This window comes from Pseudomassariella vexata, assembly GCF_002105095.1.
Source record: "Pseudomassariella vexata strain CBS 129021 chromosome Unknown BCR38scaffold_2, whole genome shotgun sequence".
NCBI lineage: Eukaryota > Fungi > Ascomycota > Sordariomycetes > Amphisphaeriales > Pseudomassariaceae > Pseudomassariella > Pseudomassariella vexata.
This window is the reverse complement of record NW_024467957.1, coordinates 2,630,079-2,654,590: the sequence shown is the minus strand read 5'-3', so window position 1 is coordinate 2,654,590 and position 24,512 is coordinate 2,630,079. Positions and strand designations below refer to the sequence as shown.

General features: G+C 51.0%; 8 protein-coding genes across 8 annotated transcripts; 4 read left to right on the top strand and 4 right to left on the bottom strand.

Annotated features, from left to right (window-relative positions):
- Positions 1-1,700: 1,700 nt before the first annotated feature.
- Positions 1,701-5,296, bottom strand: BCR38DRAFT_332687 (E1-E2 ATPase-domain-containing protein; the record flags this gene model as incomplete). The annotated part of the gene is made up of 2 exons (XM_040855173.1): positions 1,701-5,124; positions 5,187-5,296. The coding sequence occupies 2 exons, from the start codon at positions 5,294-5,296 to the stop codon at positions 1,701-1,703; spliced, it is 3,534 nt and encodes a 1,177-aa protein (XP_040720178.1).
- A 1,380-nt stretch (positions 5,297-6,676) lies between these two features.
- Positions 6,677-8,124, top strand: BCR38DRAFT_102541 (uncharacterized protein). Its single transcript, XM_040853306.1, has 3 exons — positions 6,677-7,089; positions 7,143-7,806; positions 7,878-8,124. Exons 1-3 carry the CDS (start codon positions 7,045-7,047, stop codon positions 7,889-7,891), a joined length of 723 nt encoding a protein of 240 aa, XP_040720177.1. The 5' UTR covers positions 6,677-7,044; the 3' UTR covers positions 7,892-8,124.
- An 855-nt stretch (positions 8,125-8,979) lies between these two features.
- Positions 8,980-10,166, bottom strand: BCR38DRAFT_332761 (regulator of G-protein signaling domain-containing protein; the record flags this gene model as incomplete). The annotated part of the gene is made up of 3 exons (XM_040855182.1): positions 8,980-9,216; positions 9,282-9,984; positions 10,039-10,166. The coding sequence occupies 3 exons, from the start codon at positions 10,164-10,166 to the stop codon at positions 8,980-8,982; spliced, it is 1,068 nt and encodes a 355-aa protein (XP_040720176.1).
- Positions 10,167-15,192: 5,026 nt separating this feature from the next.
- On the top strand, positions 15,193-15,745 carry BCR38DRAFT_333450 (50S ribosomal protein L31e; the record flags this gene model as incomplete). Its single annotated transcript, XM_040855228.1, has 3 exons — positions 15,193-15,279; positions 15,370-15,444; positions 15,542-15,745. The coding sequence occupies 3 exons, from the start codon at positions 15,193-15,195 to the stop codon at positions 15,743-15,745; spliced, it is 366 nt and encodes a 121-aa protein (XP_040720175.1).
- An 874-nt stretch (positions 15,746-16,619) lies between these two features.
- Positions 16,620-17,306, bottom strand: BCR38DRAFT_405850 (ubiquitin-conjugating enzyme; the record flags this gene model as incomplete). The annotated part of the gene is made up of 3 exons (XM_040857990.1): positions 16,620-16,722; positions 16,784-17,116; positions 17,200-17,306. The coding sequence occupies 3 exons, from the start codon at positions 17,304-17,306 to the stop codon at positions 16,620-16,622; spliced, it is 543 nt and encodes a 180-aa protein (XP_040720174.1).
- Positions 17,307-17,997: 691 nt separating this feature from the next.
- On the top strand, positions 17,998-20,292 carry BCR38DRAFT_463586 (kinase-like domain-containing protein). Its single transcript, XM_040862642.1, has 2 exons — positions 17,998-18,362; positions 18,420-20,292. The coding sequence occupies exons 1-2, from the start codon at positions 18,277-18,279 to the stop codon at positions 19,990-19,992; spliced, it is 1,659 nt and encodes a 552-aa protein (XP_040720173.1). The 5' UTR covers positions 17,998-18,276; the 3' UTR covers positions 19,993-20,292.
- A 1,574-nt stretch (positions 20,293-21,866) lies between these two features.
- On the bottom strand, positions 21,867-22,968 carry BCR38DRAFT_317673 (uncharacterized protein; the record flags this gene model as incomplete). The annotated part of the gene is made up of 2 exons (XM_040854731.1): positions 21,867-22,494; positions 22,919-22,968. Coding segments are annotated over 2 exons (678 nt in total), but the record flags the coding sequence as incomplete, so codon positions are not given.
- A 129-nt stretch (positions 22,969-23,097) lies between these two features.
- On the top strand, positions 23,098-23,683 carry BCR38DRAFT_102404 (uncharacterized protein). Its single transcript, XM_040853305.1, has one exon. The coding sequence runs from the start codon at positions 23,282-23,284 to the stop codon at positions 23,597-23,599; it is 318 nt and encodes a 105-aa protein (XP_040720171.1). The 5' UTR covers positions 23,098-23,281; the 3' UTR covers positions 23,600-23,683.
- The last annotated feature ends 829 nt before the right edge of the window (positions 23,684-24,512 follow it).

Genomic DNA, 24,512 nt, shown 5'->3' with positions numbered 1-24,512 from the left:
TACGAGCTTACTACGGAGGATATGAGGGGATAAGATGAATATAGAGCCGAGAGTATGTCCAACTATCTCCTTCTCCTTTCCATCCAACACTACAGCCCCCATCCCCCTAACAATCAATCACTTCACCATAACCCTATGCACCCACTCCCAACCCATCCTTCCAATAACGTTCTCTTCTCCCTCTTGGATCTCCACATAACCATCTAATTCACCAACCTGATCATCTCCCCTCTCCCTTACCTCTTTCCTAGTCCATCAACGTCCTCAATCCTCTCTACTCCAACCCGCAACCCCCTATACAAAACCGGTCTGTCCCACCCTTCTGGCGATGCCAACCTTAAACTCGACATTACCTTCTTCCTTTCACCTTTCTCGTCTCCATACCTCGAAATAACAGCATAAACCCCACGAGCCCCCTCCCCAACTCGAACCGACACCGTTCCAAACACACCGCATTTTAAGGTCCTTTTCGCCTTGGGATCTTTGATCATCCGCCTCATCACCATCACTTGCAGTGACTAGGAGAAAGCTTGCATAGTCTTTTGGATGTACTTCTCTAGCAGAAGTTCGAGTTCCCGTTTCGGGCCACCGCCAGAGAAGGAGGAAGATACGAGCTCACCCTCAGCTCCGGGACAGGGATGGGGAGAGAGTAGACGCGTTCGCGGACTATGGTGAAGTCACCAATTTGAGATACAACGGCAGTGTGGACATGGGATGGGATGATGGAGTCATTGTCATCATCTACTTTCAATTTCTTTGTTTCTTCGTTTCCTGCTGCTTCTGCTTCGGATTATGGTAAAGCAGAGGCGGAAGTGACAAGATCAGGTGGACTAAAAGTCGTCCGCGCTGTCTTCGTGCGGCGAGGGACCAGTGAGGTAGATAGGATGTGCTGCAAGGGCAAAAGACGCTAATGCAACTATTGAGCTGGCAGGGGATGCCGTCCAGGCAGAGGAGGAAGGCGGATGGCATAGTTACGTTTGGTACTGTATTTCCCAGTATTAGGTCGTCGTGATTTGTCAATAGCCTCACTGAGTAGCGTCGGGTTGTTTTGAAATATGACAATCGCAACTGTGACTCGGCGTAAGTCCGATAGGGGATCAAGGCAACGACAATGGGGAGAAAGATGTAAGATTCCAACGAGGAATACGGCTAACCGGGCCTTAGGACTAGAGGTGAGCCTGCCTCATCCCTTCAGCTAAGTTTCATAGTTCGTATCAGCTACAACGAGGCTTGGAGTGTGACTCAACAATATATCAGATTTCAACTTCATCGTCACACCATCCTTTGTATTCCATGTATTGGTTCCTACAAGTCCTCGTCGAAGTGATCATCTTGAGCAATGCATGGTATTTACTCGTTTGCAAAGTATGCTATCAATTAGTTCAATTGCCTGGTCTCAGATCTTGGTTCTTGCAAGTCAGTTGATTCCACTCTATAATTCAATCCAGAAAAAGTGGGTAGCGTGGGAAACGATATTTTAGTAGTTTCATAGACCATCTTCATCCAATATATACAGAAACCCCTTCCCAGCCCTAACAGACCATCTCCGCATGTACACTCGCCTGCTCTGATCCGATTCCACGAACACCCATTCGCCTCTAGAAGGAATGCCACCATACACTGAGATATATGCAAAAAAGCAAAACCAAAAAACACCCCCATAATACTTCCGCCATTGTTATCAAGTGCGGTAGGTGAAGTTACACCTCACTCCTCTCCAAGTTATCCAACGGGACATACCCCTCATCCTTCCCAGCCTTCCGCCCCAACACCGCAGCAGCAGCGTCCTGAATCTTCGTAACCACACCGTCCAAACCCCATCCACGGCCCATCTTCTTAAGTCCGCCCTGATTTGCCAACAGCGCCTCGTCCATCCACTGGGGTCGCGTCCAGAACTTAAGCAGAAGCGAGCTAACCACAACACTGACACTGCTGCATGCCATGGCGGCACCCGCGGCCATGGGGTGCAGATGCCAGCCGAATGGCAAGAAGACGCCCATGGCGAAGGGGAGCCCGACGATGTTGTAGAGACAGGCCCATGCGAGGTTGAGCTTGATACGGATGAAAATGGTGCGGGCGAGGTGGAGGGCAGCGGGAATGTCCATCAGGTCGTTGGGACGCATTAGGACCACGTCGGCGGCTTCCATGGCGACGTCTGTGCCGCTCGACATGGCGATGCCCACGTCGGCTGTGGCCAGGGCGGGGGAGTCGTTGATACCATCACCCACCATGGCGACACATTGGCCCTCGTCCTGGAGTTGCCGAATGATGGCTTGTTTTTGGTCTGGGGAGACACCAGCGTATACATCTTCGGCAGGAATACCCACCAGCGACGCGACAGCCAAAGCCGTAGAGCGTTGGTCACCCGTCACAATAGCAGTCCTGATGCCCATCCGGTGAAGCACGGAAATCGTTGGTGCAGCTCCTTCCTTTATGGTATCCGAAAGACAAAGATGACCAGCGTACGTGCCGTCGATGGCGATGAAGATGTTGGTAGTACCGGCAAAGGACAACTTGGACTGGGACTTGTTCGCTTTCGAGTTGATCTGTTCCGAGGCCTCAATTGCTTCCGCAGGCACATCGACATCGTTCTCGCGGAGGAAGCGGACGTTGCCAACCAATACGGTATAGCGCGTTCGCAACGTACCGGTCTGGGGCTCAACGATTGCGCTGATACCTCGGCCCACGGCTGCAGTGAAGTCACCGATGCTTCCATCAATGGCACCTTCTTCGTCTACGTTAAGTTCCACCCGTGCAGCATTCAAAACGGCTTTGCCCACGGGGTGCTCGCTGCCCATCTCAGCCAGTCCAACAACGGTCCACCAAAGTCGTCGGGCCAATTCGCTGTCTTGCCATGAAGGAGTAATATTCGCAGTTGCGACTATCATCTTGCCGTAAGTGATGGTTCCCGTCTTGTCTAAGACTACTTGTGTGACCTTAGTCGTGGTTTCCAGAGCAGCGCCCCCCTTGACGAGGATTCCGTTCTCCGCTCCCACGCCGGTACCTACCATGACAGCCGTAGGAGTGGCTAAGCCCAGCGCACACGGGCATGCAAATACTATGACAGAAATGCACAGCTTGACGCAAACAAAAAGCCTACCACCGCTCGCATCTTCCAAAAAGATCTTTGGGGGATTCGTCAAGACGTGGCTGAGGACCATCCAAAAGACGAAGGTCAGGAGGCCGAGAGAGAGAATCATAGGTACAAACATACCAGCCAGTTTGTCCGCCAGCCTCTGGATTGGGGCTCTGGTGGTTTGTGCATCCTGGACAAGCTTCACAATCTGGCTGAGCTGCGTGTCGCGGCCGGCTCGCGTCACACGGAAGTCGATTCGCCCATGACCGTTGACTGTGCCACCAATGACATTGGTGCCCTTTTTCTTTTGAACGGGGATGGCCTCGCCTGTCACCATGCTTTCGTCCACATATGTCTCACCGCGGACGATGACGCCGTCAGCAGGGATCTTGTCGCCGGGTCGCATAACGACAATGTCGCCAACTTGAATGAGTTCGGTGGGGATAACTTTCTCCTCGGCCGCGTTGCCTTCACGGATTGGAGTCTTCGGTTCTTCTGACTGGACGACAGCGTCCCATCCTTCGGCTAATTTCTCAGCAGCGATGGGGTCGACGTAAATTGTTGCCATAGACGGCGCGAGAGACATGAGCCTGGATAGGGCCTTGGAAGTTTGTCCCTTCGCACGGTTCTCCAGGAAACGACCGAATGTAATAAAGGTGATGAGCATAGTGCTTGTGTCGAAAATCGTGCTAGGTCGAGTGTGAGGAGGGAAGCAAACGGACACAACCATGGCTGCGATGCTGAAGAAGAAGGCAGCAGATGTGCCAAGTACCACCAAGACATCCATGGTGGGCGAGCCATGCTTGACAGACTTATAGGCTGACACATAGAACCGTTTGCCAATGCCAAATTGAATGGGTATCGTGAGAACCAAACAAATGATGTCGCCGAGGAAGAGACCATCGAAGATTTCCCAGCCGCCGAAGTCTAAAACAGGGATGACCATAGGAAAGATCATGCCAATGAAAAACACTGGGATCGCAAAAGTCACAGAAACTTTGAAGGCCCTGCGCCATTCTTGAATTTCTCTTGTTTTTGCGAGGGATTCAAGCTGAGCATCATTGTCATCGTTGTCGGCAACCAGCGCATTGTAGCCCGCGGCTTCAACAGCATCGACAAGAGCGCGCAAGCCGATGATATTTGGATGATGTGTGACTGTGAGCCTTGAAGTACTGAGGCTCAGTCTCGCAGATTCCACGCCCGACAGAGCCAATAGCGCATCTTCGACTGTTTTAGCGGCTGCCGCACCTGCGCAGCCGTAAACTTTGAACTGGGCCACAGTTGCAGTCGAACCATGTTCCGCGGTGTCAACTGTGGTAGATAAGATCTTGGCGTCAAATCCTCGGTCTACAATGATTTCGGCAATCTTGTCGGCAGGTACTTTGGCCAGGTCATGCGTAATGACGGCTCTTTCGGCCAGAAGACTTATGTTAAAGCGCAGAATACCGTCGAGCCCGTTGAAGCCACCTTCGACTGCTGAGGTGCAGGCACCACATGTCATACCCTCGATCGCAACTGTCGTGGTCGCAACTGATGGTCTTGATCCAGGTGCTAATGCCATTTTCTTCGTAGGCTTCTGCTCTTCGCTGTCCACCAGTGTGGCATCGAAGCCTCGGCCCTCGATTATTTCGATTATTTTGTCGACGGGCAACAGTTCCACATCGTGCTCAATTATAGCTCTTTCTGACAGTAGCGAAATACTGAAATGTTTGAGTCCCGGAACGTTCGCGAAACCGTCCTCCACCGCAGACGTGCAAGCGCCGCATGTCATACCTTCAATAGCAATGGTCGTAACCGTAGTCGTCGGTTCGTCGTTGTCGGCGTCGAAGAGACTCTCATTACTCCGGAGCAGGGGGGACGGTATATCGGTCGCTAGAACGTCGGCTTCGAACCCACAATCTTCGATGGTCTCCTGAATCTGCTCCGCGGATATCCTTTGAGGATCGTGCATTACCACCGCTCGTTCCATGACCAAGCTCACTGACACATTGCCCACACCGTCGACGCCCCTAAAGCCTGCTTCAACTGCTGATGTGCAAGCACCACACCTGTCGCCCGTTAGTCAAGAGCGCATGCAATCCGTATCGCGAACGCAGAGCGAGGGACCCACGTCATGCCTCCAACTCGCAGAGTTGTCGTGGCCCATTGTGCTGTTGTCGGAGTTTGTAGAGACGACTTCAACGGGCCCTGCGGAGGAACTTTGATGTTGGAGGGCGCCATCGTTTTAGTGTACGAGGGAGTCACCACGAGGGCGGGAGTTACGAAAGGAAAGTGCCAAAAACGCGATAGTGTCGACTCTTCCCTTTACACAATGCCAACCATGCGTACTATTATCGTCGCATTGCCTTTGGGGTTAGGTCGCAAAGAAGGGAAACAGCGAGGTGTGATCAATGAACAATGGAGTCGTCGAGGTCGACCGCCACAAATGCAAGTCTAGGCAATATTGGGTGGGAGAGCTGATATAAGCTTATGGAGGCTAGACAATATGACAATGTGGCCAAAGAGCGAAGAAAGCAGCGCAGTCGGGATAATAAGCTTCCAATGCAGTTCCCATAAACACTCTATGAGCCGTTCGGGGCTTCCTTCGTGGTAGTGGCGCGTGTTCCGGCGGTCCGTGCAGTAACCACGGAGCTCCTTAACAAGGGTCTCGGATCATGCTTGTCTATCTTGAATCGTGTCAATGGTTAGTGCCAGCAGCCAAAGCCATAACCACTTCAGCCTGTGCTGCAGCAGACATGAACAGTACAATGACGACGAGTCATGAAAAGAGCGGTCACTTCGCAATACAAAGAGACTGGTTCAATACCATAGTCGAGTCAACTATTGCAACAATTAGTCAGGATGACTAAAGCACATGGGCAAAGTTCCAACGGCTCGTAGACAAAGTGGCTTTCTGGGATGTATTTCAAAGCTAGGCGGCGAATGATAATCCGGCTGCTAAGAGAACAAAGATCGCATAGAACTTAGTCTTGCAATGCACATTTCATACTGCCGTACCCAGAGATTTGCAAGTCCAATATATTGGTTTCGAAAAGTGGTAGGGCACTTCAGTGGCTATCGGGTGAATCGCGAATTGGTTGGGTTACTTCGATGTGTTCATCCCCATGATTGTTGCATGTTTCGCGAAAGAACAATCGATCATCAATGGTTCTTTTGCATATCACATGGTCCTTCGAAACGATAAGTGCCAGAGAGATTGGGCATCTGATCCATCTTACTGCATCGTTTCAATGCCTGATTACCTCTGATATTATCCAGCGTGACTGTTTCAATGACTGCAACGGGGAAGGGAAATCGCTGGGTTCTTCAAACATTTTGTGCTGTTGCTACTGTCTCCGTCTCCCGCAGGTCGGTCGCAGCTCCGAAATGAACCCCAGGTGTTTTGACCGATCGGATTGGGCCAAATATAGAAGTAGAGATAGCTTGCAACCGGATTTCCCAAGGATAATGGTATGGGTACGTATCATCCTGTGTAGTATTGACGATAACCAGCACAATTCACTGCTGATGGGGACCGAACTTCAACATCTAGATTGAATCTATATGTATACCGTGTCCTCTAAGCGGTAGACGCATCCGAGTTACTGACTGGCCAAAAGCCAGGCCCCGCCTGCTAGGGCCGGTGGCTTAGCGTGATGATGCGTGCTTTGTTCCCGCTCCCTTCATGCTCTAGTCTCTTTCAGAACTAGCGCATCTCAGTAACGTGGAGTGAAGTGCACGAAGCCGCAGCTCAAACAATCATGATACAAGCAGCATTTCAGAAATTCAGACCAAACACTCCTGGATCGTCGCGTCTTTCATACTTGTGGCAATCTTAGGCAACACACGAGGCTAGGAATCACCAATCATAATCCAGCTGGCTAGTCCACGACTAGGGTCCCTTGCGCAACGAGGCTGTCGATCCAAAGCTTGTTTGTACTGCAACAGCACAAGGCTACCATCGTCATCTTCAGCCTCATTGAGAGGTTATGATATTCATCATGGAGCAGATGAAGGCCCTGAACGCTTTGGCGGTACATAATCTGCTTGAGCCCCCAAATCTACACGTGAAGCTAACCACCAGCAGCCCTTTCTGGCCCTCACCAAGTCGGCGACATCTCCCCGAGCCGCCGCCGACCTTATCACACGCGCAACCTCTGCACCCGGTACCTATGTCTTTGCCGAGCTCCGGGAAGCCCCCCAGGTCCAGGCCCTTTCCCAATCCGCGGAGCATGCCCCATACCTCAACCTTCTGGACATCTTCTCGTACGGCACATACGACTCCTACAAATCAACCGCAAACCTCCCCTCCCTAAACGACCAGCAAGCCATCAAGCTCCGCCAACTCTCCCTCCTCACCCTCGCGCGCGACCCTAACAACCTCAGCTACGCGTCCCTCCAGAAGTCCCTCGACCTCCCGGACACGCGCGCCCTCGAAGACCTTGTCATCTCAGCCGTCTACGCGGATCTGATCACGGCGCAACTTGACCCCTACAACCAGACGGTACACATTAGTTCTGTGTCCCCCCTGCGTGACCTAGCGCCCAACTCAATCCCCAACATGCTTTCCAGCCTGCAGACCTGGTCCAATCGGTGCACATCGACGCTGTCGGACCTCGAGGCGCAGATCGCGGGCATCAAGGCTGATGCCGCTAGACGGCACCGCGAGGTGGAGGCAAGAACCGTGGTGCAGGATAAGCTTATTTCGGAGGAGAAGGAGAGAGAGAAGTCGGGGGGTGTGCATGGGCGTGGTCAGTCGGCTTTGATCAACCGTGCAGTTTCGAACATGCGGAGTGGGCGATATGCTAAGCGCGGAAGCCAGACCCTGGAGGCTGATGATGAAGCGATGGATTTGGATGATGAGGACTATCAGGATGAAGGGGCAGAGGCCAGTGGGGGAAAGAAGACGAGTCGACGGAAACTGTGAGATATGTGCTCCTTGGCCTAGGCGGGCTTACGGGGCCATTCAGCATTTTGATACAGTGGAGTCTCCTGAGGCATGCTGTACGCATATTTGGATGCACTTCTCCAATCTCATGGCCACAGGCAATGACACACGGAACAGAGATGAAGGCTGCTGCCGGCTAGCAGTTTATCACAATGGTTATGCTGTTCTTCTCTGGTCGGCTTTGACCATCTATCGAGCAAGCATCAGACGACATGATGAATGACGACTTGCATGCGACAGATGATACTGGGGCAACTTCATGAATAGGCCTGCGGCAGGGTCAAAATGCAGGCGAAAACAACTAGATATGGAATAGATCACAAGACGCACCCAAGCGAGTAGACCCAGATACAATGGAATTGAGGCATAAAATGTCTGGGCACCAAGGAGTTCTAAGAACAAGATCAAATGGACATATGAGCCCACAGCTGCAACTAGCTACCGCTTTGGACGATCGTCACACAGCCATAAACTCTCACGACGCAGCTGGCACATGTAGGAGACTGGAGGGCACAACACTCTCCATTCATCAAATCCACCAACTATTTGGCAGATCAACTATCTACTGTACAACTAACTGCAAGGTGGTTATACTTCTGCAAGCGATCAATCCCCCCATCTGTCCTCGCTCTGCAACGAGCGCATGCGCAAATTACTTAATACATTACTTCCACCTCGAAGAAAAGCACAGCCCAGTTTCGGGAGAAATGCATGTGAAATCCGTTCGCGATACGCCATACGCCTCGGTGATCCAGGATTATTAGTCCATTGATCAGTGAAATGAATAAAACCATCGCCAACTTGGTATCCTTTGGTTGTATTTGTTTATTCAGAATACAGAATGAGATGTTGATTCGCAAGAATGCTTGAAACACAAAGTGGTCGTAATGTCGTGAGGAAGGATGTGCTCAAACTGCCAATGACGTAGTACCAGAGGTAGAGAGCTGAAGAAAGACATCCATGTTCTCGCTTTCTGCTACAATCTCTTTCCGGGCACAAGGATGAAGAGCACGCAGAGTGCCGCATCAACTAGTACGGTGACGGCGAGTACCATGATGGAGCGCTTGACCAAGAGTTTGCGGACATACGGCTCTCGGATGCGTGAGAACTTGAATGGTGTGTATTCTGTGAAGCCGAGAAGGGCCATGAGAGGGTCCAGGGAGTATTGATATGAGGCCAACAAATAGACACCAATGGTGAATGGGAGAATGACCTAGTTCCAATTGTGAGCATGTCTTGCCTGCAATATAAAATGAAAGAAAGCGGAAATGAACATACATAGCAGCGATCAAGTCTTGACCTATCAAGGAATATGAGAATGAATGAGGTCCAGAAGCCACCGAATATTGAGACGAGACCAATAATCAATCTCGCAATAATCGTTGGTGGGATCAAGTTACCCAGAGCACGAGCTCGAAGAAAGCCTGGAAATGCATCACGCTCCATGGCCTGGAAAACATAATCCTTGGCGACATCAAAAACCTCTGGGTCATCGCGGCCATCTTGTTCAATGGCAATGGTGATATCTTGAGTGATGGAACCCGGCAGGGTGATCTCACGCTCAGCACCTGGCAGTAGGAAAGTGTACAGGATCTTCTCGGCACTAGCGCGAATATCCTCTCTTGATACTGCATGAGCAGGTGAGGTTGAGTCCGAGGTCAATTGATGTGGCGTGCCAAGTTGCATACTACTCCGAGTACGGTGTTCCTGGCTGCTTGAAGGCGAATCATGGTAGGTTCCCGGCGTATGTGGTTGCTGCTCGCGAAGGTAGGCGGACATCTGGGCATTCTGTTCTCGTTCCTTCTCTGTCGCATAATGTGATGGACCAGCTGGAGAGCTGTTGAAGTCTCCCAATGCTTCGAGGGCCATTGACGATCGCTTGTCTTGATCCTTCTCCAAATCGGGCGTCCCAACCAAGACTGATCTTCGGAGTTCGCGCACGTAGTGGCGACAGAGGGACATATGCTGGGCAACATCGAGCCTGGGTGTTGTTAGCAAAAATGGAATAGAATAAGTACAAAAATATGTACTGTACCAGAAGTCCAGGTAATCAACGGATCGCTGCTGGTCTCGCATGTAGATGTAGAAGGAGAAGAGATCCACCGGAGGATGAGTCCTACGACTCAACACCTCGAACAGAGTGGGCAGGCGATTCCTCGTCATCATCTCTGGCGTCGGCGACGGTGTGCTCGACGTATCGGGGGGGTTATGTCCTGAGTACGCCATTGTTAAGGAACGTGGGCAGCGCAAGGACTTTGATCGCGTAGGGTAGAAGGTTTGAGTGAAGATTCGTGCAGGTGCAAGTATCGGCGAAGTCTCCCTCTGCGGGACTCAGCGTACGGGGATCGTGACCCAGCAGGGAGGTCTTGACGCTCAAGGGTTTTGGATTCAATTGGGGCAGGACTAGCAGGAGACTAAGTAGATAGATGTCAATATGACAGATGAGACGGTGACAAATTAGAACGAGTGGAATTGCGCACGGCGCTGAATTTGATAGTGAGGTTGAGATTAGACGTTGAGGCCGAGAGAGTTGGTGCATTTCTTGACAAGGCACCGCGCCGATAAACAGGCCTAGCGTTTGCAACAAGACGACGTCTGTGATCTATTACCCCTGTTACAGAGGCCCGTTGCAAATTAACGTGAGGCTGGTAGCCGCTTGCAATTTACAATTTGCTAGCGCAACGGGTTAGAGCTGTAAAGCCACATGAGCACCGCCACAGGTTGAATTTGATTTCACTTCGGCAGTTGGCAAAGGAACTGTACTTCGGGTTGTGGCATACTCCCAAAGACAAGATGGCAGTTGTCATTGTTCAATTGTTGCAGAATCTCCAAATACTTTGTTGCAACCCTCTTTGGTATCCTACGTTCTGATTCCCAGTTGTTCGTAGTTACCTCAATGATAGATAATCAGAGGTAGCATTGCACTGGGATACAGAGCAATGTTGTAGTCATGAGTTCCCTCAATTTATCCCATCAAACTCCCTGTGGAATAGACATTTCATAGTCAATTTATTCCAGGGTAATCAAACATGAACTGACAAGCAGTTGAAAATTCGTGACATTCCATCACTCACACCTTCTGAAGCCAGTGCCCGTGCCACACCCCACTTATTTCAGATTCGCTTGAGCTCACCAACCTAAGTTGGTACTCACCACCAACTTGGCCAGTTTTTCGACACTTTCAACTTCAACCTATCCTATCTTCGTCAATTCATTAGCTTTTTCCAATCGCAATGGACTCACAGCTACAGGAAGCCGTCCTCTACATGCAAGAGCATCCTCAAGCCAAAATTGCCAAGATTGCGCGAGAAAGCGGCGTAAAACGCGAGACCCTCCGATACCGCGTCAAGCAAGCTGGGAAGACTAAGAACCACGGAGGACTCAACAAACTACTATCTGAAGCCGAAGAAAAGGCCCTCTGTAATTACATCGACCGCCTTGATAGGATAAATCTTGCGGTTCGCGTAGAATTCGTTACCGGCGCTGCAAATACGATATTACGTGAGAGAGTCAAGGTTCTACCAAATCAGCCACCACCAACAGTCGGATCAAACTGGACTACACGTTTCCTCAAGCGCCATAGCTACTTCCACGCTTCCCAGCGGAAGCTTCATTCAAACCGCCAGACTTCTGAAAACCTCGACACTATACGAGAGTATTTTACACGGCTTGAGAGAGTCCTCCGGGAAGAAGGAATCGATCCCTCTGATCTCTGGAATATGGACGAGACTGGCTTCCGGATTGGTGTTGGTAAGGATCAACTTATCATCACTAAGCGCAAGAGGGCCCATTACTTCGGCCTACCAAAAAATAGAGAGACAGCGACAGCTATTGAAGCTATCTCTGCTGCTGGCGACGTAATACCAGCTTTCCTCATACTCACGGGGACTATCCACTCGGCTCAGTGGTACGCGCAAGACCTTCATCCAGATACGAAGATACGGCCGGTCGATACATGCTATTCGAATGACGAGATCTCTCTCGAGTGGCTTTATGCACTTCGAACAACACTCTAAGAAAACGCAGAAAGGTTGAAAGCGACTATTGATCTTAGACGGCCACGGCAGCCACCATACGAAGCAGTTTATCCAGTACTGCAACGACCACGATATTATACCCTTCGGCTTGCCCCCCCACATCTTACTCATCTCTTACAGCCACTAGATGTGGTTGTTTTTCAGCCATATAAGCACTGGCATGCGAAGTCCCTCTGATACGTGACCCCATGGGGGATTGCCCTATAGCTAGAGATAAGACAGATAAGAGCTATAAAAGAGCTCTGCCAGGCCAGAATAGCTGACCTGGCCATCCTTTCCCAATACAACAATTCACACCCCATATGCACTCGCATCACCCTCGATCAGCTAGTACGGGATGGATGTACCAATATAACCAAGCTAGAGTTCCTCTCAATTATCAAAGATGTACGCAAAAAGACCTTCAAAGCGAGTACTATCCAGTCAGCCTTCAAGAAAACCGGTACATATCCATTTTACCCTCATCCAATACTACAAGAGATTGAAGAACGTATACCAAAGACGCCATCACCACCACCAGCCCCTTCATCTTCGTCATATGAAGGCACACCTACTACTTTTCGACAAATTAATAAAGTAGCTAGCAAGATTACGAACTGTCTTACTGATCCAGAGCTTGGTATTAGTCCAGATCTAGCCTATCGACTTAGTCGCTTTGTTAAAGGGTCCCTCGTTAATGCGACCGAGCTTATACAGACTAAGCGCGATCTTAGCCGTACAAAGTACGCCGAACGTATATCAAAACAACGGCGCGCTACGAAGAACTGTCATCTTCAATCTGGTGGAGTTTTATTCGTTGCAGAAGGTAGAGAGATGGTGAAGAGGAAGGTTGAAGATGAGGTAACGTAGTCCACGGTCCAATTGCACACTTCGGCAGATTTTCGTACGCTACCACTTTGACCTGCGGTTTTTCACAACATAACTATGGTTGGTTCTTGGAATGAAAGTGATATGATTCTAGCATTACATGCGCTTCAATCTGATCCAAAATTAGGTGTACGTCGCGCTGGTCAGATCTATAACGTACCTTTTAGAACCCTTGCGTATCGACGCGACGGTAAAACCGCTCGAGCGATTACGCGATTGCCAACGCAAAAGTTGACTCCTTCCGAAGAAAAGGCAATCGTACGACATATAACCTACCTAGATTCGCGAGCATTTCCTCCCCGATTGAGTGGTGTTGAAGATATGGCCAACCGATTACTTCGAAGTCGCGACGCGGGACGCGTCGGCGTCAACTGGGCCTCGAGCTTCGTAAGACGACAACCAGACCTCCGGACGCGTTTAAATCGAAGGATCGACTATCAGAGAGTCCTCTGCGAAGACCCCGACGCGTATCGCGCGTGGTTTGACCTGGTACGGAATACAATTGCGAAATACGCGATCCAGGAGGAGGATATCTACAACTTTGACGAGACCGGTTTTGTGATGGGCCAAATCTCGTCCGAAATGGTCGTGACGACTTCTGATCGGCGCGGAAGGCCTAGAGCAGCCCAGCAAGGAAATCGGGAATGGGTTACAGTTATTCAAGGCGTTGGGCCGTCCGGTTATGCCCTCCCTCCGTACATCATTTTCGCCGGCAAAACCCACCTCTCGTCATGGTACGAAAACAGCCCATTACCGCCTGATTGGGTTATCGCAGTTACTAAAAATGGCTGGACTACGAACGAGAGAGGCGAATATTGGATAAAACACTTCGATCATCACACCAAGTCTCGTACGAAAGGTACTCATCGCCTATTGATCCTCGACGGTCACGAAAGCCATCACTCGACCGATTTCGAGGTATATTGCAAAGCTAACAATATCGTCACGCTTTGTATGCCTCCTCATTCGTCGCATAAGCTCCAGCCTCTTGATGTTGGTTGTTTTCGCGGGTTAAAAAGAGCGTACGGAAAAGAAATCGAAGATCTCATGCGAGCACATATAAGTCATATCTCGAAAGAAGACTTTTTACCGGCGTTTTTAAACGCGTACAACGCAACTTTCACGGTTTCAAATATCCAAGGAGGTCTCCGAGGGGTAGGAATAGTTCCGTACGATGCAGATTATGTCATATCACAGCTCGATGTGAAATTACATACGCCAACACCTCCGGGTAGCTCGGCTGGTCTCCCCGTCCCTTGGGAATCAAAGGCTCCGAGCAACCCAACCGAAGCCCAATCACAAAGCGATTATGTGAAAAATAGGATTGTACGACATCAAAATAGCTCACCAACGTCAATTTTTGCTGGAATAGATCAGATTGCGCGAGGTACAACGAAGGTTATGCATCGGCTTGCCCTTTTAGAAGGCGAGGTCGAATCACTTCGAAAGGCAAATGAGACCTTAAGTCGACGTCGCCGTGCGAAGAAAAAACAGCTACAGAGTGGAGGGTCACTTCGTATACAAGCTGGACAGGACCTACAGTCTCAACGAGAGGTTGATGGGCAGTTACATGACGAATTTCGTCAAATTGGTGGCCGTACGAGGCGGCGAATTGCGCGTGTACGGCGCTGTAGAATCTGCGGCGAGCCCGGACATAATGCGCGCACTTGTGGAAATGATGTAGAGACGTCTGAATATAACGATTCTGAGTAGTTTCAATTGATGATAGGCGTTGTGGTTGAATTAACTTATACATTATCGTATAAGGTCTGCCAAAGTGTGCAATTGGACCGTGGACTACGTTAGCTAAAGCACAGAGAGTTCTCGCCAAGTATCATGAAGGACTACGTAGAGTAGCCAAAAAGAGCTTTTCTGATGCCGCAAAAGAAGCTAGAAGACGTCGATTGACAGGCCAATCACAGCCTACAGATGTATTCGAGACAGGCCTTGGTTGGCGGTTATTACGTAGATTCTAATTGAAGGTTGAAATCCGTCGAAAAACTGGCCAAGTTGGTGGTGAGCACCAACTTAGGTTGGTGAGCTCAAGCGAATCCGAAATAAGTGGGGTGTGGCACGGGTATTGAATCGAGCACAAATTGGAGCGGTGCACTGACCATTTAAATTGTGCCCCATCCTTATCCTCTGATTGGCTGGCTCCACAAGCGAGCCAGACACACAACTGCCAAATCTTGGGCTCTCATCTCCAATTTGCAAAATCGTGACCAGACTTCGAAAAACTCCAGCCAAATCTCACGACAACCACCGAAGCATCACCACCCGTCACGATGTCGTCCAAAGGAAAGCAGCCCGCTGGCAAGAGTGCCATTGATCAAGTGGTGGCAAGAGAGTATACCGTACACATGCACAAGCGCGTATGTCAATCTATTAAGGCTATCGAGTCTTCATTGAGAAGAGCTGGAGCCCAAGTTCCGACAGGTTGGAGGCGGCTAACAGAAGAACAGATGCACGGCGTTAGCTTCAAGAAGCGTGCTCCCCGTGCCATCAAGGAGCTCAAGGACTTCGCCACCAAGGCCATGGTACGATCCCCCGAATCCATCAACAATTGCGACCCCTGCAACTATCCGAACGATACAACCCGTGGACAGAATAGCAGGCACTAACTAGACTTCACAGCAAACCACCGACGTCCGCATCGACCCTCAACTGAACAAGAAGGTCTGGGAGCAGGGAGTTAAGGGTGTCCCGTACAGAATGCGCATCCGCATCAGCCGCAGACGTAACGATGCCGAGGACGCCAAGGAGAAGCTCTACAGCTACGTCCAGGCCGTAAATGTGAAGAACCCCAAGGGCCTGGTGACGGTCGTCGTGGAGGATTAAAGCGAGAGGGCACTCGACCAATCTAAAGGGCAAAGCAAAAAACGGGTTTCTTCTTCCTTCCTGAGGGCCAAACGTTTATGTGTGTGTGTGTGTGCGTGCGCGCGGTCGGTTCAGCAGAAATCTGGACTCGAATGGCATTACACCTCCTGCTACTCGACAAGAAGAAAGGGCATGGTTTCGGAGTTCGTCGTGGCTTCTTTCTGCACAAGTGAGATATAGCTTCACTGCTCATCGATGGGATAAATCAAGACATGTGAATGCTTCTTTCTATGGGCTTGGGCTCTAGCGGCCCAGTATTCTTCTGTGATACCTTGACTCTGGCCAGTACAGGTCCTTCAGCTGGTTTGATAAATGAAAACTGCATTCTTGTGGCTCCCCGTTGAAAGTTCTTCAATGTCCAGGATTCGATCGCCACGATGGACATATATGCGTTTGCATGTGAATTAGGCGCGTTGCGCTCGCGATACGTCCTGCATTTGTCTGTAGCAGTCTGACTTCCTCAGGGTTCCCAGAAGTTCGTCCTTCACCACAAATCATCCATCACCGAATAGAGGACCGCCATGAACCGCCTAAACGTTTGTTCACGAGCAAGCCAAAATTCGAAATGCAAGAGATTGTCAGGGTGTCTTATTCACAACTGCCCACAACTGCCAATATGGGAAAACCCTCCCAATCAGAAAACCCATGTATGAATGCTATGCCATCCAGTAAGTCATGGCCGGGAGATGAACATCATCTACCAACCCAGACTTTGCTAACCATAAACGTGTGACTCCGTTCTCCAATGCTGGCCGTGATGGTATCACCCGTTATGCTGAACCACCAAGTCAAGTTCTATAAACACCACCCCCCAATGAAGTCTTAGGAGACTCGTTCAGTCGTCATCCACATCTCGGTGACGGGCCGTTACCTTGCGCTTGAACTCTTCGAAGTCCTTGTCCCAGAGCTCGGCGGCTTCTCCGTTCAGAGGCGAGGCGCTGGAGCATTTGTCAGCAAAGGTGCCCTTCCCGTTCGGTAATCAGTCCGATGGCAACTTACTTGTTCGGCTCTCCCAGCAAACTCTGCAGACTCAGCAGTACTGTCTGAATATTGTACGCGGCCGTCCACTTGTCCTTCAGAATATCGAGGCAGATGCGACCCGAGAAGTCGACATTGGGGTGGTAGATGGGCGTCTTGAAGAGCACCGTCGGCGGCGCGTAGGGGTAGTTTGACGGGAACGCGAATGAGAGCTTGAACGTGAGTCCAGCGTAGGGCGTGTCGTCGGGGCCTTCAATGGTGGCAGTCCACGACAGCATGTTGCCGTCCGCCGACGGGAAGGCGGACACGCCAGGCGCGGGAGACGTCATGAGCTGCATAAGCTCAGTTTGCAGTCTGTTTGGGTGGTAGCTGAGTCAGTACCTGCTGCGGGAGTAAAAGTATGCGCATGTGCTGGAGAGAATAGAAAACCAGCTAACCTCTTCGTCACGCTCTGCGCATCGGGTCCCTTGCGTGATCCGCCGAGCTTAGCAGCTTGGACGCTGCCGGGAGCCGAGTTTTGGCTGTTCTCGCTGGAAAATTCCATCTTGCCTGCTGTGAAGTCTTTCGCTAGATGTGTCCGAGAAGTTTCGAGGTGATAGTTCAACCTAGTGCTGGAAAGACGGTCGAGCGAGGCTATTCAAACAAAGGCGGGATTCCGTGGATCGGAGTTGGGGCCGGCAGAGAAAGAAGCGAATTGCTTCTGTTGAGAATGCTGAAAGGCCTGTTAGCTTGAAAGAAGTTCGACTGTCCGTAGTGAGCCAATTGGGGCAAGGCAAGGCAAGACGCAATTTGAGAAGGTAGCAAGGAAATGCACAAAGCAGGACACAGACAGTTGAGAATGCAGCAGTAGGGATGCTTTGGCAAGCGTGGAAGATAGCACGAACCTGGTGAGGAAGGAGTACTTCGTACTTTGTACCGAGCGTCCAATGTTTTCGTGATGTTACTTGTTTTCTTAGGGGCCGTAAGTGTACGAAGAAAAGAAAATTAACCGTTAATTAGGAAACAACGAACTTGCAGGTTCGAGGTCTTTTGCAGGGGCAGCTAGTCGTTGCTCGTTTCCTAATCCATTCGGGGCGGCTGTCAACAACAAACCTAGCCTATGGCAACCACGATAAGATCTCCTGGGTCGCACTTGCAGGGGTTGGATAGTGGCCTGGAGGGGCTGGAGGGGTCATCATCTAGCGCGCTCTGCAAGGGTACCTTTCCACTCAGCCAATCGACTCTGTCTGGCGCGAGACGACATCAAACAAAACATCGAGTTTAATTGATATTCGCGAACAACGCGTTCACGAGTCGAGATGTTGAGCATTTCGTGTTTTTGACTCTATACTATACTGGGAACACATCAATACTTGCAACTTTGCGTCCATCCCGAGGCTTGACTCGCATAATTCTTGGAGATCCGGGTTTCCACCATTCATCTTACAGCATCTCGTGTGGTGCACATTCGAGTCCCTTCATTCGTCGTCAACATTGTTCACGAGAGTTCTTCAAAGGACATCTCGCTCAACACAATGCAACAGTCTCAGTTAGACCCCCTGCCGGCCGATCTGCCCTTCAAGATAATATCAAAAACTATCGGAAGAGGAGCCTATGCATCGTGAGTTTTGGGACCACACCTAGGGTTGTACTCGTGTACTAACAAGCCTTCCCTCAGAATTAAGAAGGCAATACCTTTGGATGCACCATCGCCGGTTTTCGCGGTCAAGTTGATACACAAGGGCTACGCAACCAAACATGGCCGAATATCCGCCAAGCAGATCGCAATGGAAGTTTCGTTGCACTCGCACATTGGACAGCATCCCAACGTGATCGAATGGTTTGCGACAGGCGAGGATGACGTGTGGAGATGGATCGCCATGGAATATGCAGAGGGTGGTGACCTATTCGACAAGATCGAGGCCGATGTGGGAGTGACCGAGAACATCGCGCATCTCTACTTCTTGCAGCTGATAAGCGGCGTGAGCTTCATGCACTCCAAAGGTGTTGCGCATCGAGATCTCAAGCCCGAGAACATCTTGATGTCGGAGAGCGGAAACCTCAAGCTCGCGGACTTCGGGATGGCGACTATGTTTGAGTACAAGGGCCAGCGAAAGCTGAGCACCACTATGTGTGGGAGCCCGCCGTATATCGCGCCCGAGGTTTTGGCATGCGCCCGAGCGACCGGGACGAAGACGCCTCAGGCGGGGAAATACTCAGCAGATCTTGTGGACGTCTGGTCTTGCGGTGTTATCCTGTTTGTCTTGCTTGTTGGAAACACGCCCTGGGATGAGCCAACGGCAGGCAGCTGGGAATTTCAGGAGTATGTGAAAATGAATGGTCGCAGCACAGACAAGCTCTGGCAGAGGATACCAGCGGATGCGTTATCCTTGTTGCGAGGCATGATGAGCGTCGAGAGCAAGAAGCGTTTTTCATTTGCTCAGATCCGACAGCACCCTTGGTACACGCGCAAGAACCGATTCCTGCGGGAGGACGGCCAAGTAGCAGATCCCCTGAATCTTGCAACTCAGATGCTCGAGAATCTCCACATCGACTTCAGCCAACAGCCGACCTCATCACAACGGCAATCACAACATTCGACCGATCCTATGGACATCGATACCCCTATGATCTCAGCAACACAACCTGAAACCCCCATCAACGATGTCCTCTTCGACTGGGAACGCCCCGCCATCCGCTCCTTGGGGGCCCTCGCCATTTCCTCCACCCAGCCCGTCTCACGCGCAGACGTCGGCATATACCCCCCAACCCAATCCGCGGCCTTCCTTCAAGCCCTCGCCGAGGAACCCACAATGTCCCAATTTTCCCAAGTCCCGGGCGTACCCCTGACTCTGACCCAACGCGCGCAGCGCTTCCGGGACATCATGCCCGCGCACTCGTTCTCGCGCTTCTTCTCACACATGCCACCACAGCTACTGGTGCAGATGCTCAGCGACGCCTTGCACAACCTAAACGTGCCATTGCCGGCGCAACCGCCGTACATAGGCCAGGGAGATCACGTAGCGACACTCAAGGTGAAGACGGCTGATAGTCGAAGGCAGAGCTTGCACGGCGATATTGTGGTCGACAAGTATTACCTGCCCGAATTGCAGGAGCTGCTCGAGGTCCGGTTCGTCAAGGTTAAGGGGGATCCTTTGGAGTGGAGGCGGTTCTTCAAGAACGTGGCGCTGCTTTGCAAAGATGGGGTTTATCGACCAGAGGCTGAAGCTGAGAAGGTGGCGACGGTGTGATGATGATACGAGACCTGATTGGCCCCTTTTTTCTTTCTCATGGATTACCTGCTTTCGCGGATTACGATTTCAAACTTCTTCCATGAGCGGTTGGGGATTGATGTGGAAGGCGTAGATTAATGTGTACACTAGAGTTGTACTTGGAGCCAGAATGGATTCGGTGATGCTTTGTATATATGGACAGCAGGAGGAGCAAGTTGTGTTGCGCAATGTTTTCTAGACTGCGCGGTTGTATTATAACCTTAAACTACTAAATAATTGCGTTGTGGTCTATTAAAGCTAGCGAACGTAAAATCTGAGCTTCAGGTAGGCATTACTCTTCAGCGTTTGCATCGTTTATTTTTCTCTCGGTGCAAGTTTTCCTGCGTTGTCCTGCAATGGAAGGAACCAGTAGACAGATTTTACTCGTGTGCCTTTTCCACATTACCCCCGAGATGACATTCAGACGGTTGTTGATGCACAAAGGGCTTTGTAAGCTGCAGCACACCAATCACATCAAGTTTCTGAATACGTGGATGCCTATATCCGACAGCAACAACGGGAAAGGATCATGTAGATGACAACTCAGTGGTTACTGTTAATAGCTTTGACACACAAGGAGTCAGGGAGCGGTACTGCTTGGCAGGAAGATCATCAAATTCTATAAGCTTACCTACTTTAATCTTTAGTCGATGCAAATCAACCCGTCTACCTCCGCTCCGCATCCCATCCTCAACTCGTCTTTTTTTCATACGATGCTCCCACAACGCGATCACCCCTGCCACTCCCGTCCATGATGTCCATACTTATTCCTATCCTGAAGGCTCGGGCAATACTTTGGCAATACGTTGTTGGGAACCTTGGTTCTGGTGTTAGTCCAGTTTACTTGGATACGAGGAGTTGAGCAACAAGGTTAATTAGTACTTATATAATTTCCCAAATACATTATGTAACGACCGTATGCCTGATCTACACAGAACCCAAAGACCCATCTAGCTGCAACGCTTGCTCTGGAAACCTCGAGTAATAACACAAACAAAGCGAATATCTCTGCGCAGAGTCATCGCAACCGTGGACAATGATATCTTCACACAGGAAAAAGCCACCCGACACATCTAGTAGGCACGCCATCATTGTCTCTCTGTAACCCACGAAAGAACCATTGCAAGAAAGCACGCCAACTCCCCAGACAAGCAAATCCAGTCTGACTCGTTCCCTTTTGCGCGCCATGCAAAATCTAGAAACCCCCCATGACGTTGTACAAATTCTGAATAACCCGAACCATCCGTCGATCCCATCCAAGTTCCAACAGAGAGACGAAAAGTGACAAAACGCCGTCGCAATGCCAGGTAGGTTTGGAACCAAGTAGAAGATCCTTCGCCCAGGCTCTTGGTGATAAATGAGAAAGAAGAAGGCCGTCGCAATGCCAGGTTCATAACAAGAAGATTCTTCGGGAAATTATCGGAAAAGTAACGTTCAGGGCACTTCTCCTCGAAGTATGGAGAAGGCAATTCAGTGATTTGGATCGGGATCCCGGCAGGGCATGTAGGTCGTGTCGGTCCCGTATCGGAACGTAAGTCCAGCGCTCCTGGTTCCAGCTACCGCAAGGTAGGCAACCGGCATTGAAGGATGGCCGGTCGAATCCCGGACGTCACTGTAGTCGTCGGAATACCGAGGCATGTGGCCATTGGTCCCGGACATGATGAAGTCGTCAGAGTACTGCTGCACGTAGCAGTCACTCCCGGCAGAGATTTGTCGTTGAGGTACAGCATGTTACAGCCATCCCCAGACATGGTGTGGTCATTGGGATACTGCACATGGCAGCAGTGGTGGCTGTTCGCATGAAACTGGTGGTTCACCCTGTCCTCGGCGGCCTTCTCAGTATAGGTCCGTTCAAACTGTCCCAAATCCGCCTCCATATTCCCCAAGAAGAGTATATCCGGCCCCGCCCACCGATCAATCAAATTAGCAATAAGATGAAATCCCTCCGTATGCCCGCCCCGAAGCCGTGCCTTGGGCCCACACCGAATGAACAAATAGCTATGAATGAGCTCATGCAAGAAAGTCGAAATCAGCAATCTTCGATTGTACCGTTCACTCCGCAACAGCGGCTGCGAGAGCACGATCAGCGTCTCATATCCTCGGTTCTTAGCCCTCCGTCTAAGTGCCGTGGTCCCCAGAATCCCGTGGCGGTACTGTGCACTCGACACGTCGGACCAGTCCCAGCGGACACGTCCCTTCAACCGCCCGCAGAAGAACATCTCGTTGGCCGCGAAGAATATGTTCTGCAGGGCCGGGTCGTCGATCTCGAATTCCTCGCCCGGGGAGCGCGGACAGATGAGCGTCTTGAGAATGCGCTCCGCTTTGGAGTCCCGCGAGCGGGTGCGGAAGCGCCGCTCGGCTTCCAGGGCCGCTTCTAGGTCGGTCTTCATGCCCGTTGGTGGTGGGTCCGAGGCCGAGACGGACTCGTGGTAGGTGCCGTCGTCAGAGGAGATGGAGAGGCCGCTTGAAGTCCGTTCCATGCTCGGGGCTAAGAGGAAGTTGCTCTCGATGGGAGACGGGTGGTTCTCGTGGTTGATGGAGCAGACAGGGAGCGTCTTGGTGCTTTCCCGAGTGAATTGTTGGCCATGCTCATAACCAGACGTCGGCACGGGTACCGGACTGCTTTCCCGTTCCTTGATAATGTAGAATGCCGGCGGGACGGGCTGGCGATATTCCACCGATGGACCCTCCTCGTAGAACTGGTGGACATATCGAGGGCGCTTAGACTTGTGGAAGACATCTTCATCGTGCCAGCAGTGGAGATCCCTGACGTGGTCAAAGGGTCGTTTCCCGGCCTCGACGTACGTCCGGAAGGCATTCTCTCCTCGGCCATCGAGGTAGGAAGAGGCGCTCGCAGAGCGCGAGCTAGAAGTCCCTCCTACATACCACCCACACGCCATCGAACATGCTCGACGAAACGTTGAGCCAGTGGAAAGTTGGAGGGGGACTGGTTCGAAAAGAAGTGTACGTAATGGAAGTGAATTAATTAAGTGAACGCGAAGAGGGAGATCAAACAGTAGTCTCTGGGCACCTGGTCATGTTTGGTGTTCGAGGAGGGTAAGGGGGTGGGTTGTCCTCGAGAGAAGAATGGTGGGAGACAAGACGACGACGACAGGCGAGGAAAAGGTTGGATGCACAGTACAGATTTACCGCCGCCGTGTGTGGTTCCAGTTGAGTTGCTCAACTACTACTGCAACTGACAAATGATACGGGGACTTTACTACGACCGTATCAGATTAGCCTCGTGTCGGGAGCTGGTAGTATATGGATGACAAGGCATGTCAAACGTTTCTGTTGGCCGCTGCTACTGATGGCCTGTTCAAATGTGGATGTGTTGAGGGCCCATTCCAGTCGGCGAGGCAAAGACAAGTTGACAAGAGCCCACATCGCCGTTAACGCATGGACTCCCTCGCTCACATATCAACCATGGCCCACGAAACGTCGAGGTCTCTCGAGCGGTACGAAGGAGGTACTGTGCGTAGCACCGCTGCCGGACACAGCGGGTCCCTTTGCTTGGGGACATTGGCTCGCAATGGGCAATCCATTTGGGGTCCACGGCTGCTGCCCAGTGGTGGAGACAATCTAGGTGATCCATAGTGGATATTGAGACACATCTAACACCTGGCTGATGGTGACCCAAGCGATCCTCATATCAGAACGGCAGGAAAGAGCTGAAAGGATCTAGAAAGTCCAGACGAATATGTTACAACAACCTCTTTTGCGGCACGCACACAATAAAGCGGTGTGAGAGGGGTTACAGACAGAAAGGGTAAGGGATCGATTGATTTGATTTGGTTTGATTGATTGCCCTTCTTTCGCCGCCGCCGTCGCGTATGCAGGCCCGCTCCTGGTCTGGATGCAGTAGTGCAGAGGCTATTCCGACGTATGACAGCACATCTCTTTTACTCGCCGAGCTTCGTCGCATCCCACCAAATCCAGACGTGGGAAGGCAACACGACGTCGGCAGCGATAAGCTCTTGAATGGACATCCAGCCAGATCTTAACAGGGAGATTGCATGCGGCAATGACCGGGAGATTGGTCATGATGTCGGCAAGTTCCCAGGTATGAAGTGTTCATCAATCCAATGTTTGTCGCGTTCCTATTTTTTTCTTTGGATTCTTAGCTGGCCTTGGACCCTTGTCACTGCCAAGGGACTATAGTGGATCGAGTTCTGTCTGACCCTGTCCAACAATTCGGGATCCTGTCGATTGGCCGCCTCATCTTTTTTGCTTCGTTCAAGGCGGACCACAACTTTCGGTCGAGGCTGTCAAAATAGAGGGAAATTCAGTATCCCTTGTCTTTCACCTTGCTGGTCAGGGCCTTGCCAACAATAGCACGGCCCGCGCATCAATCCATCTCTTTGATGCAGCTGTGCGCGTGGCTCAAGTCCACATAATCCGAGTTCTGTTGCTGCATTGACGCGCTTTCGACGCAACACTGCATGTGTCGTCTACTGACCTGCCATATGTATCGGACAATATGTGTGGTCGATACCCCT